Below are 14,645 nucleotides of genomic sequence, written 5' to 3' on the forward strand. Positions count from 1 at the left end.
ACAGTAAACTGTCAGCACTTGAACAGCTATAGCTGCGGGAGGGAGTGTGAAATTAGACTATGTGAGTGTTGGCAGGGTGGCCGACTGGAAAGGAGAGGAAAGGGAAGAATATATAATTGTGTATAGAGAGGGCGGTTGTCATTTGAATTCGGTATCAATTCACAAGATGTTATTGTCCGTTTAACCACTCAAACAGAGGCTAGCCAGAGGCTATAGTGATGATCCCTGGCATGATAAAGTTGGGGAACCCAACCCAGCCCCCCTGGTTTCAACCTTTTTCAAATCAAGGTCCATTATTATTCTACATTTGAGCCACGGACCACCATTTAGCCTGCATGCACCTGCATGGAACCCCCTCAAGGACCACTGGTGGCCCCCGCCCCGCCCCCCCGGACCACTGGTTGAAAAACCCTGGTCTACAGGATCCAGAGAAATACCACTTACAATCTAGGCATTTAGCAGATGATCTTAACCCATTTTGACCTGTTTCTAAAAATGTCTTCTACATCCTGACAGTTTTCTGAAAAAGCTATGTTTCTATGTCAGTCGTTCTTCGATTTTTTTTAAATAGCAGACCTACAAGCTCGTAGCGCGCCACTCGGTGGCGTGCTATGAGCTTGTAGATCTGCTATTTTTCAATAGCTAAAGCATAACATAATGCTAACACCACAAGGGGTTCCCGCACAAAATGGGTTCCAGGGTGACTTTACACTTACAATAAGCAAGTTAAACACGTTCATGGTAATACATCAAATGCATAGAAATAGTCATCTAGGATCATAGGTAAGATCCTAGACCTAGAACCTGTCATCAGTTTAAACAGTATAATATCAAAAAAATTATAATTTGTACATTGAAACTACTGTATACTAATCTGTAATTTTTGCTGTGAAACCAACAGAGTTATGATGTGGTTGTTACTGCTTTACATCAGGGGTTTTGAGAGAAGATCTATGTACTGTACACATGGACACAGAGAAACATATTGGAAAGCAGGTTATTGCACTTGCATTTAATGCCAAGCATGTCTGGAACAAAAGGGTAACATCGATATGATCCAGTACTGAGAGCTTTTTCACAGCCGGCATGTTTGGCATGCCAACTTTAGTTGGATCTGGCACACAGTAACACCTAAATAAAACAGACCTAGAGCTAGTGCTGTAAAGTCACTAAGAACATTTACCTAGTACTGTACTTAAGTACAATTTTGAGGTATTTGTACTTGAGTATTTCCAAATTTCTGTACTTTTACTTACTCCATCTACTACATCTCAGATCCAAATATTGTACTTTTACTATTTGACAGCTTTAGTTACTGGTTATATTATAGATTTTGATTATTGTTCTTAGAAAACATGCATTAACCACTTGTACATTTATATACATTTTGTCCATTTGAAAATAATGCTCACAATTTTAAAAACTTGAAATGAGACATTCTGCAAAAAAGAGTACTTTCTACTTTTGGTACTTTAAGTACATTTTGATACCAATATGTTTGTACTTTTACTCAAGTAAATTTAGAGTTCCGGACTTTTACTTATAACAGAGTATTTCTACATTTGCAGTATTAATTATTTTACTTGAGTAAAACAATTGAGTACTTTTTCCACCACTGCCTAGAGATAGACTCCACTCCACCGTGTTCAACCTTGTGATGAACCGTAGTCTCTAGAGAGACAGACTGTTGTAGAGATAGACTCCACTCCACCGTGTTCAACCTTGTGATGAACCGTAGTCTCTAGAGAGACAGACTAGAGATAGAGATAGACTCCACTCCACCGTGTTCAACCTTGTGATGAACCGTAGTCTCTAGAGAGACAGACTAGAGATAGAGATAGACTCCACTCCACCGTGTTCAACCTTGTGATGAACCGTAGTCTCTAGAGATAGACTCCACTCCACCGTGTTCAACCTTGTGATGAACTGTAGTCTCTAGAGATAGACTCCACTCCACCGTGTTCAACCTTGTGATGAACTGTAGTCTCTAGAGATAGACTCCACTCCACCGTGTTCAACCTTGTGATGAACCGTAGTCTCTAGAGATAGACTCCACTCCACCGTGTGTTCAACCTTGTGATGAACTGTAGTCTCTAGAGATAGACTCCACTCCACCGTGTGTTCAACCTTGTGATGAACTGTAGTCTCTAGAGATAGACTCCACTCCACCGTGTGTTCAACCTTGTGATGAACTGTAGTCTCTAGAGATAGACTCCACTCCACCGTGTGTTCAACCTTGTGATGAACTGTAGTCTCTAGAGATAGACTCCACTCCACCGTGTGTTCAACCTTGTGATGAACTGTAGTCTCTAGAGAGACAGACTGTTGTAGAGATAGACTCCACTCCACCGTGTTCAACCTTGTGATGAACTGTAGTCTCTAGAGATAGACTCCACTCCACCGTGTTCAACCTTGTGATGAACTGTAGTCTCTAGAGATAGACTCCACTCCACCGTGTTCAACCTTGTGATGAACCGTAGTCTCTAGAGATAGACTCCACTCCACCGTGTGTTCAACCTTGTGATGAACTGTAGTCTCTAGAGATAGACTCCACTCCACCGTGTTCAACCTTGTGATGAACTGTAGTCTCTAGAGATAGACTCCACTCCACCGTGTTCAACCTTGTGATGAACCGTAGTCTCTAGAGATAGACTCCACTCCACCGTGTGTTCAACCTTGTGATGAACTGTAGTCTCTAGAGATAGACTCCACTCCACCGTGTGTTCAACCTTGTGATGAACTGTAGTCTCTAGAGATAGACTCCACTCCACCGTGTGTTCAACCTTGTGATGAACTGTAGTCTCTAGAGATAGACTCCACTCCACCGTGTTCAACCTTGTGATGAACCGTAGTCTCTAGAGATAGACTCCACTCCACCGTGTGTTCAACCTTGTGATGAACCGTAGTCTCTAGAGATAGACTCCACTCCACCGTGTTCAACCTTGTGATGAACTGTAGTCTCTAGAGATAGACTCCACTCCACCGTGTTCAACCTTGTGATGAACCGTAGTCTCTAGAGATAGACTCCACTCCACCGTGTTCAACCTTGTGATGAACTGTAGTCTCTAGAGATAGACTCCACTCCACCGTGTTCAACCTTGTGATGAACCGTAGTCTCTAGAGATAGACTCCACTCCACCGTGTTCAACCTTGTGATGAACTGTAGTCTCTAGAGATAGACTCCACTCCACCGTGTTCAACCTTGTGATGAACCGTAGTCTCTAGAGATAGACTCCACTCCACCGTGTGTTCAACCTTGTGATGAACCGTAGTCTCTATAGATAGACTCCACTCCACCGTGTGTTCAACCTTGTGATGAACTGTAGTCTCTAGAGATAGACTCCACTCCACCGTGTTCAACCTTGTGATGAACTGTAGTCTCTAGAGATAGACTCCACTCCACCGTGTTCAACCTTGTGATGAACTGTAGTCTCTAGAGATAGACTCCACTCCACCGTGTTCAACCTTGTGATGAACCGTAGTCTCTAGAGATAGACTCCACTCCACCGTGTGTTCAACCTTGTGATGAACTGTAGTCTCTAGAGAGATAGACTCCACTCCACCGTGTTCAACCTTGTGATGAACTGTAGTCTCTAGAGAGACAGACTAGAGATAGACTCCACTCCACCGTGTTCAACCTTGTGATGAACTGTAGTCTCTAGAGAGACAGACTCACATAAATGTTCAAATGCTTCTGTCTAAAAGTGTGTATTCTGCAGCGCTGAAAATGCAGAGAATATAAAGTGGAATTCCCGCCTATACCCCACTTCAGTTTCGTCTTTGCATGCTGCCTCATAAATAATTCCTACTGTGAATCAAATTAGTGGAAGCCTGCATGGCTAGCGTGCTGCTTGGCAGAAATGGAAATTTCTGAATAGCAGATGACAGTGTGACTCCTGTACGCAGTTTTTATAAGGCGTGGTCACACTCAAGACTGTGGAAGAGTTGCCTGGCTTGGGAGACTTTATTCTGGTCATGTCATAATAGAGGGTATGTGCGTGACATCATCACCAAACCAGGAAGTTATGCAGGAACGCCTACTGAGTGGCAAAAAACTACTTTCTGGCCTTGACAGCCCATACATACAAACAGAAAAGTCCAACCTGATTGCATTAAACAACGTTAAACAATGTTAGACTCACTTTGCATGTTGCTTTGCCACTCGATTTGCCACTCACTTTAAGCATGCGCATACCCTCTATAGGCAAACATTTGGGGAAAATAGCCACATTGTGAGTTCTAACTTCTTAGCTTGTATATCTGCTATCAGCGACAGTGGCTCAGGGGTAGAGTGGCCGCTTGGGAAGTGTCCATGAGCAAGACTCTGAACCCCTAATTGCTCCTGATGGGCAGGTTGGTCCATTGCATGGTTTCATCCACCATCGGTGCATGTGAAAGTGTGTGTGAATGGGTGAATGTAATGCACAATCTATCTCTCTTATTGCCCCCACCACCAGTGAGCGAATTAGGGGTGTCAAAAAAAATCGATTCGAATTAGAATCGCGATTCCGTTATGAACGATTAAAAATCGATTCATAATTTCCAAACATTTTTTTTAGATTTATTTTTCTGGTTACAGTTACAGGAGTTTTCACTACATGGTGTTTGTGATATGAATTGTAAGCTCACCCTAATCACAGTAAACATCATGTCTTCAGTCATTTTCAAGTTACTGTAGTCACTTCAGTTCAAGTCTGGAGTAGATTGTGATGAAATCCTGATGTATTGAATCGAGAATCATTTTGAATAGAAAATCGTTTTTGGATTGAGAATCGAGTTGAATCGAAAAAATCGATTTTGAATCAAATCGTGACCCCAAGAATCGGAATCGGAATCGAATCAAATCGAATCGTGGGACACCCAAAGATTCACAGCCCTAGAGTGAATGGTCTATAATATGCACACATAATAACTCGTCCTACTTCTGTGCTGCTTCCCTTATGGGGGTCCTACTTCAAGGACCCCCATAACTCTGAGAGTGTATACACATGGAACCAGATGGATTGGTACCATTTGTACACTCTCAGAGTTACAGGCCCGTACGGTGCCATTTGTACACTCTCAGAGTTACAGACCCGTACGGTGCCATTTGTACACTCTCAGAGTTACAGACCCATACGGTGCCATTTGTACACTCTCAGAGTTACAGACCCGTACGGTGCCATTTGTACACTCTCAGAGTTACAGACCCGTACGGTGCCATTTGTACACTCTCAGAGTTACAGACCCGTACGGTGCCATTTGTACACTCTCAGAGTTACAGACCCGTACGGTGCCATTTGTACACTCTCAGAGTTACAGACCCGTACGGTGCCAATTGTACACTCTCAGAGTTACAGACCCGTACGGTGCCATTTGTACACTCTCAGAGTTACAGACCCGTACGGTGCCATTTGTACACTCTCAGAGTTACAGGCCCGTACGGTGCCAATTGTACACTCTCAGAGTTACAGGCCCGTACGGTGCCATTTGTACACTCTCAGAGTTACAGACCCGTACGGTGCCATTTGTACACTCTCAGAGTTACAGACCCGTACGGTGCCAATTGTACACTCTCAGAGTTACAGACCCGTACGGTGCCAATTGTACACTCTCAGAGTTACAGGCCCGTACGGTGCCATTTGTACACTCTCAGAGTTACAGACCAGTACGGTACCAATTGTACACTCTCAGAGTTACAGACCAGTACGGTACCAATTGTACACTCTCAGAGTTACAGACCAGTACGGTGCCATTTGTACACTCTCAGAGTTACAGACCAGTACGGTACCAATTGTACACTCTCAGTTACAGACCCGTACGGTGCCATTTGGAACCCACTCAAGGACACTTTGGTGTTAGCAGAGTGTTCCCAGTGAGCCAACACGCACCATTTGACCAGAATGGAACAGAGCCTTCATTATAGTAGCAGCGGTAACACCTGTGAAGGAAGTGGGGAACTCGGGCCACCCAAGTTCTTTCCAAAATGGCCAGTGTGCAACTGTGCATGTTCATTCACTCAAGACTCAAGATTGTCTTCTTTCTTTCTTCGTTTCCTATCATCCTCTCTCTCTCTCTCTGAACCCGCCCCCCACCCCGTCCCACCCACCCAGCCATCGGCGAGCCGGTGGTGCGTCTGGAGTGGTTCAACCCGGCGGGCGAGCGCATGGCGGCGTCGCGGCGCGTGGCGCTGCACGCCGAGGCGTCGCGCTCGCGCCTCATCATCTACAACGCCGTGACGGAGGACGCCGGCATCTACCGCTGCCAGGCCACGGACGGTGCGGGGCGGAGCCAGGAGGCCACCGTGGTGCTGGAGATCTACCGTAAGTAACTCGCACTATAGCCTCAGAGTCCATACCCAGGCTTCACTATAGCCTCAGAGTCCATACCCAGGCTTCACTATAGCCTCAGAGTCCATACCCAGGCTTCACTATAGCCTCAGAGTCCATACCCAGGCTTCACTATAGCCTCAGAGTCCATACCCAGGCTTCACTACAGCCTCAGAGTCCATACCCAGGCTTCACTATAGCCTCAGAGTCCATACCCAGGCTTCACTATAGCCTCAGAGTCCATACCCAGGCTTCACTACAGCCTCAGAGTCCATACCCAGGCTTCACTATAGCCTCAGAGTCCATACCCAGGCTTCACTACAGCCTCAGAGTCCATACCCAGGCTTCACTATAGCCTCAGAGTCCATACCCAGGCTTCACTATATCCTCAGAGTCCATACCCAGGCTTCACTATAGCCTCAGAGTCCATACCCAGACTTCACTATAGCCTCAGAGTCCATACCCAGGCTTCACTATAGCCTCAGAGTCCATACCCAGGCTTCACTATAGCCTCAGAGTCCATACCCAGGCTTCACTATAGCCTCAGAGTCCATACCCAGGCTTCACTATAGCCTCAGAGTCCATACCCAGGCTTCACTACAGCCTCAGAGTCCATACCCAGGCTTCACTATAGCCTCAGAGTCCATACCCAGGCTTCACTACAGCCTCAGAGTCCATACCCAGGCTTCACTATAGCCTCAGAGTCCATACCCAGGCTTCACTATAGCCTCAGAGTCCATACCCAGGCTTCACTATAGCCTCAGAGTCCATACCCAGGCTTCACTATATCCTCAGAGTCCATACCCAGGCTTCACTATAGCCTCAGAGTCCATACCCAGGCTTCACTATAGCCTCAGAGTCCATACCCAGGCTTCACTATATCCTCAGAGTCCATACCCAGGCTTCACTATAGCCTCAGAGTCCATACCCAGGCTTCACTACAGCCTCAGAGTCCATACCCAGGCTTCACTATAGCCTCAGAGTCCATACCCAGGCTTCACTATAGCCTCAGAGTCCATACCCAGGCTTCACTATAGCCTCAGAGTCCATACCCAGGCTTCACTATAGCCTCAGAGTCCATACCCAGGCTTCACTACAGCCTCAGAGTCCATACCCAGGCTTCACTATATCCTCAGAGTCCATACCCAGGCTTCACTATAGCCTCAGAGTCCATACCCAGGCTTCACTATATCCTCAGAGTCCATACCCAGGCTTCACTATATCCTCAGAGTCCATACCCAGGCTTCACTATAGCCTCAGAGTCCATACCCAGGCTTCACTATAGCCTCAGAGTCCATACCCAGGCTTCACTATAGCCTCAGAGTGTGACAAACAAATGTGAGTCGTATGCATGCCTGCCTCTCCTGGCTTACAGTTGAGAATTGGTTATCTTTTAATACTCTTGTGTTGTTCAAAACAGTCATGAGTAGTAAAACTCCTGTTTTCATAAATTCACAGATTGTTTTTAGTAATACTGTGCATGATCATGACGACACTAGAGGCTCCAGTAATGGGCAGCTTGTGTTACCTCTCGCCCAAAATATACATTTCTAAAGAGATAATTTATTTATAGATCATTGTCACTTTGGAATAACCTGCCTCGAAACCTCTGTTGCATTAAATTCCATTTGATACAGTGAAGTGTTGTGTGTTTTTTGTTTTGTTGTAATGTAAGTTGAATACTGACTTTTCAACAAATGTGTATTTGTAATTGTATGTCTACTACTGTAATGTTTATTCTTATGTGGACCCCAGGAAGACTAGCTGGTTGCTATGGCACCAGCTAATGGGGATCCTTAATAAAAATCAAATCAGAGTCGATACCCAGGCTTTTACTTTCGTTCGCATTCGGCTCAAAAATGAAAGCCTGGGGGAACGAGATACATTTCCTGGTCTAGGAGTGGGAGTGACGTCAGTTTTCTCAGCTGTTTTCTACCAGGGGATTTTCATTTAGACATTTATTAGCCTGCAGACCCCCATGTGAAAAGCTATATGCCACGGACGGACCCCCATGAGAGAAGATTTTTAAGGCTCTAGGTAGCAGTGACTCTGAGTCTCAACCATTTTAATTTTAAGGACCCCCAGTTTGGCATGCATTAGGCTACGGACCCCCCCCATTTAATGGCATTTCTATATCTCTGGGACCCCAATTTATATTGTAAAATCACTGTTAATTTAAGTTACAGACCCATAAGGGTCCATTTGGTTCCTAACTATCATTTAGCTAGGGACCCCCTGGAACTCCCTCAAGTACCCCTAGGGGTCCCCGGACCACCACTTTGAGAACCAATGCTATAAACGTGCCAGTGGTGGGAAATCCCACCATAATGTGAATTGAGCGCCAAGCGGTGCCGTTGGAGTCCAGCACATTGAGCGGTGCCGTTGGAGTCCAGCGGTACCAAGCGGTGCCGTTGGAGTCCAGCACATTGAGCGGTGCCGTTGGAGTCCAGCACATTGAGCGGTGCCGTTGGAGTCCAGCACATTGAACGGTGCCGTTGGAGTCCAGCGGTACCAAGCGGTGCCGTTGGAGTCCAGCACATTGAGCGGTGCCGTTGGAGTCCAGCACATTGAACGGTGCCGTTGGAGTCCAGCACATTTGTTGACTTAAAGCACAAGGGTTGTAATGACCCCTCCTTCCTGGAATCCGACCAGTGACGTAGAGTCTGTGGGGGCCGGGGGGCCAGGGCCCCCATGAGGAATTGGACCAGGGATCTCGGCCCCCATGAGGAATTGGACCTGAATATATATTCGCCTCGGTTCGTCCCGTTTGTGCCGCATCAGGTCGCGCCAGTTCGCACAATTCTCGTCTTGCATTGACTGTGTATACAATCGCGCCGCTCTAACCATCCAACCCCCCAGCATCAAAGCCCCCATCCACCCCCCGCCACTGTCCGTGGGTGGTGGGGGGTGTCCCTTGTACACATGCAGATCAGGCATTGAAATGCTAATCTGGGTGCTTAACCTGCCAGGTAGGTGTGTGAGGAGCTGGTCACAGATAGAGGGAAAGTGTTATATTTGGCCTATTATTTATGCTATATATTATTGACCACGTCTGTGTCACAGTCTCACAGTCACAGACATTGCGCACACGAGAGAGAGAGAGAGGGAGAGAGGGAGGGAGAGAGAGAGAGGAAGAGGGAGAGAGAGAGAGGGAGAGGGGTGCTGCGTGTTAAAAAATAAATAGGCTACTCATCTTTGTGTTCTGTTTCACCTTATTGCAGAGTGACCATCACAGGGAAAAGCAACAAGGGGTTTAGAAGAGAAAAAGTCCGTTGTGGAGAAAAGGAACTATAGCCTATGCACTCCTCACACAGTGATTAGACTACTAATGAGTGACAGGTGATGCCACTTTTGGAGCGTGGCTGAGGATGTCTGTTGGATTATCCGACCCCAATCAGCATCAGCTGCAGGGGTCAATAGGTCATACTCGGGCCGACCTGCACGCAGAACGACCTGCACGTAGAATTGGAAATTGGAAATACTTAAATACTTAAGTAAATGCACTTAGTTACTTTATACCACTGCACATGAACACATTCATATCAATATTTGCACGAGTCACGAGCCCATGCAAAGCATCCTTTTGGTTTTACCCAAACCGATTAATCATTGACGAAATAATCAACATAGACCAAGTGAGTGACCATTACATTTTGATAGGAGACCGCTCTGACAGAGAAACGGTAAATGGAAAATACAAAGCACCTAATTCATAAGCCAGTAGGCAAGTTGGCAACAACAAATACATTATTTAATGTCAAAATTATTTCAAACTATGACACACAGAACATAACACACATAAATAACATTTAGAGGATTGCTAATTCTATTGATCTCTCATCTGCAAAAGAACAAAGGGAATGCAGCCATGGAAAACAAAAGGAATTAACCCATTTAGGGCGGGAACCCCTTTTGGTGTTTTAAACATATATAACGTTATAATTTAGCTATTGAAAAATAGCAGATCTACAAGCTCATAGAGCACCACGAGTGGTGCGCTACAAGCTTGTAGGTCTGCTATTTTTGAAAAATCGTGAAAATGTGCCTCAAATTTGGAATATATTTTTTCAGAACAAACGTCTTTAACTCAAATCTTTGCTTCTGGGGAGGTCCCTGGAACAACATATTTTCAGATGGGGGTCGGAGGCCAATTACAGATCATTTTTGGGGTCCTTGACATGAAATATTGAGTGATATAGGCCTAGAAACATAGGTATTTCAGAAAACTGTCAGGATTTAGAAGACATTCTTTTTTTCAGGCTTAAATGGGTTAAGGCGACCAAACAATGACCAATTAAATATGATCCACCACATAATGAATAATGAATGAACTGTTTCTCCTCTAAATGCTGAATATTACAGACGTACGTTTTAGACATGCATAATGTATGAACCGGCGTCCTGTGTGCGCTGCGATGATAAATCTGGGATATTTCTGAGTGCATGCAAGTTATAAAGAGTGGCTCCCGTCGTCAGAGCCTGCTATTTTAACCCATTTAGGCCTGACGTTGATTTAAAAAAATATATATATTCTGAAAGAATATATATTCAAAGATTTGTGCCGCATTTTCACGATTTCTCAAAAATAGCAGACCTAGATCTGCTATTTTTCAATAGCTAAAGTATAACATAATGCTTAGTTAAAACACCAAAAGGGGTTCCCGCCCAGAATGGGTTAATGGGGGAGAGTGCAATTAGACAAGCGCACAGAGAAAGTCATTGGGAATAATTAACACTAATGAGTTGACACAGGAAACATTCTCTTCAGTTTAATGTAGTGTTATTATTGCTGGTCTGGAATAAGTCCTGTCACTGTCAAGGGAACACGGGCTCAGACAGGCAGCCTTCAGTGACAATGTGGCGTTCTCTCTCTTTTTTTTTTTTCCACAAGTAAACCCCATTTTTCAGCCAGTGTCAATTATCTAATGTAATCCTGGCGCTACACTCCCTTTGTCAACCTGGGGAGAGTAACCGACTGATCTCATATTTCCTTCCCTGCATGAGGAGTTCAAGCCGCTTCTTTTCACCTGACAGGGGGGGGGAGTTTGCCCAGTTGGACGTTGCACATGGAAGGAACACGTTATTCCAACCCAGTTCCTTTCCCCTCCATCAAGGCTGGCCAGGAGGAGGCAATTTAGAGACCACTGCAGACCAGGATTAATGCATGTTTTTTGTGAGGGTACCTACCCTAGGGGACACGGGAGGAACATACAAACTCAACACAGAAAGGCCCTTTCACCAACCCCACCTAGGGTATGGGCACTGATGACGCGTAGGAGAGAACACGCCCACAGCGTCCCCAACGGGAATCAAACCCAGGACCTTCTAGCTGTGAGGCGACATCGCTAGAAAAAAAATCTGAGTTAGATCAGGTTGTTGCATTCAGATCTCCTGAAATCAGATTTGAATCAGATTAGAAACCACCTCTGAATGTGACTCAAGTCAAATTGGAGAAAAATCTAATTCTGTGAATTGTATGTATGTGACCTGTCTGCATTTAGACTTATTTAAACAAATCTGGATGTGGCACAGGCTCAGCTCTGATTCAGGCTAGATTTGGCTGCCAGTCTAAATGGGGTCTAATTGATGCTCAAATTCCATTTCGAATTTCACAAGATTCATCTAATTGGATGCAAAACAATTCATCATCACTGTTTGCCGGGCATTCGCACTCAGAGGTGCTTTCTTTCCCTGGCTCAGTGACACCAGCGCGCCGCCAACCGATGATGCTGGCTGGCTGGGAACGGGAAGCGAGGCAGCAGAAACGGAAAGAGTGAAAACTCCTCCCGGCGTCTCAGCTGAACCAACGGTTCAGAGGCAAACTGGCACAGCTCATACGCACACTTGACATTTTGTCCTCGACATTCGGCGAGCACAGAGCAATACTTCAAAAGACAAAGTCCTTGTGCCGCACGAGCCAAGTTTCTTCTCAGTTCACCAGTTGACACCACCAGTCATCTGCTGCGGAGAGAGAGAGTTGCAAAGTTGAAAGCATGTTTCTATGACTCATTCCTGTAACTACGAAAGCGAGGGAGAGAAGAGTTTATACATAATTAACAAACAAACAAAAAAATATTGAAAACGAGAGTGTAGAAGGAATTGAAAACAAATGAATACCAACGATAAAAGCTTATGGCTTCATATGGATGTCAGATGCAGGGGGGGGGGGGGGGGGGGCATGGTGGGCGAGGGGGTGGCAGAACTCATTGTAAAGGTGCAGACAGGTTTAAATCTATCGACAAAATGCAAATGGCGAAAACCAGCGAGCAGAAGGGAGGGAGGGGGGGGGAGTAAGGGGTGAGAGGGGGGGATGAGATATTGTTGCTGTCAGGCGGAAACCTCATCTCCATAGTTCAATTTTGTATGTTTTTCCGCAAATTGATGCCCTTCTTCGATCGCCATACTGCGGTGTGGTACAAAAGTAGCAAAGTATAGCCGATCACGAGCTTGTAGATCTGCTATTTTTTGCTATTTGTCATTTATTTTTTAAAGTGAAAGTGCATGGGTGTATCTGTGGGTTTATGATACATATTGAACCAACATGAAAGTATTGACAATCATGCAATGGAGCCAGTATGGACATTTCCTACAAATTGGCATAATGTTGTCAGCCATTGTCAGACGTCGCATTTGACGCGTTGACTACTAACATAAATCTTATACTTGCTTTAACCCATTTTGACCTGGGAACGATTCTATGAATTTCTTCTAAAGTCGTTCTTCGATTTTTCAAAAATAGCAGACCTACAAGCTCGTAGCGTGCCATTTGGTGGCGCGCTATGAGCTTGTAGATCTGTTATTTTTCAATAGCTAAATTATAACATAATGTTTAAAACACCAAAAGGGGTTCCCGCCCAAAATGGGTTAAGACATGTGATTGTCTCTTATGTGTCACATTTATGCGTCTTTATTTATCTTAATTTTGTGTAAACTCTTATTTTGTTAACATTATATTTATCTTCTCACTCATTTATCATCGATCTAGATATTTATTTAGGCACCTTTATATATATTTTGAGACACCTTTGTTTATGTAGGCTTACTATAATATTCCTTACACCTCTGCCTCTGGAAAGAACAGCTGTCTGTATACAGTAGGTGTATATAAATGTACCCCAGGAGTATAAGAATGTTTATTTATGAAGTCAACTGTACTATACTGTATACCCCCAGGGAAATTAAATGTGTGCAGAAGTCCTCTTCTATGCACCAGTGCTCATCGGGCTGTAAACGGAAAAAACATCGACAGGATCTAGCTGTCAACATGCATAGTGCATACGCCCCGGATCACAGTGGGCACGATGTGATTAAGAGATGACTGGGACGACCTGTCACTGAGTTCCCTCTGGGGATTGTAGTTCAATCGTTGTGTGTGTGTGTGTGTGTGTGTGTGTGTGTGTGTGTGTGTGTGTGTGTGTGTGTGTGTGTGTGTGTGTGTGTGTGTGTGTGTGTGTGTGTGTGTGTGTGTGTGTGTGTGTGTGTGTGTGTGTGTGTGTGTGTGTGTGTGTGTGTGTGTGTGTGTGTGTGTGTGTGTCCGCCCAAACACAGGGTTTGAATGTTCGCTCGTTAGGATTGGCACTCGAATCCTAATTAATGGGCTTGAACCATTTTTTTGTTTTTCTTTTCAACTCTAAAATATATCTCGGCGAGAATGTGATATGCATAATAAGAGTACTATGTTTGTTGTGTTTACATGTTCATGTTTAGATGTTATTAATCAGGGGGGTACACAACCGGTGTGTTTACATGTTCATGTTTAGATGTTATTAATCAGGGGGGTACACAACCGGTGTGTCATGTTTAGATGTTATTAATCAGGGGGGTACACAACCGGTGTTTAGATGTTATTAATCAGGGGGGTACACAACCGGTGTTTAGATGTTATTAATCAGGGGGGTACACAACCGGTGTGTTCATGTTTAGATGTTATTAATCAGGGGGGTACACAACCGGTGTTTAGATGTTATTAATCAGGGGGGTACACAACCGGTGTGTTCATGTTTAGATGTTATTAATCAGGGGGGTACACAACCGGTGTTTGTTGTGTTTACATGTTCATGTTTAGATGTTATTAATCAGGGGGGTACACAACCGGTGTTTAGATGTTATTAATCAGGGGGGTACACAACCGGTGTTTAGATGTTATTAATCAGGGGGGTACACAACCGGTGTGTTTAGATGTTATTAATCAGGGGGGTACACAACCGGTGTTTAGATGTTATTAATCAGGGGGGTACACAACCGGTGTTTAGATGTTATTAATCAGGGGGGTACACAACCGGTGTTTAGATGTTATTAATCAGGGGGGTACACAACCGGTGCCCCAGTGTTTACATG

The 14,645-nt window shown here is 44.8% G+C and overlaps 1 protein-coding gene across 3 annotated transcripts in view; it reads left to right on the plus strand.

The window, feature by feature from the left end:
- ncam2 (neural cell adhesion molecule 2) overlaps positions 1–14,645 on the plus strand; it is a 335,099-nt gene that overhangs the window by 222,180 nt on the left and 98,274 nt on the right. For all 3 annotated transcript variants that reach the window (XM_079495445.1, XM_079495443.1, XM_079495444.1), the window contains exon 3: positions 6,093–6,302. In XM_079495445.1, the coding sequence (XP_079351571.1) occupies positions 6,093–6,302 (210 nt within the window). The remainder of the gene's footprint in view (positions 1–6,092; positions 6,303–14,645) is intronic.

Source organism: Electrona antarctica (assembly GCF_951216825.1).
Source record: "Electrona antarctica genome assembly, chromosome: 24".
NCBI classification, from domain to species: Eukaryota; Metazoa; Chordata; class Actinopteri; order Myctophiformes; family Myctophidae; genus Electrona; species Electrona antarctica.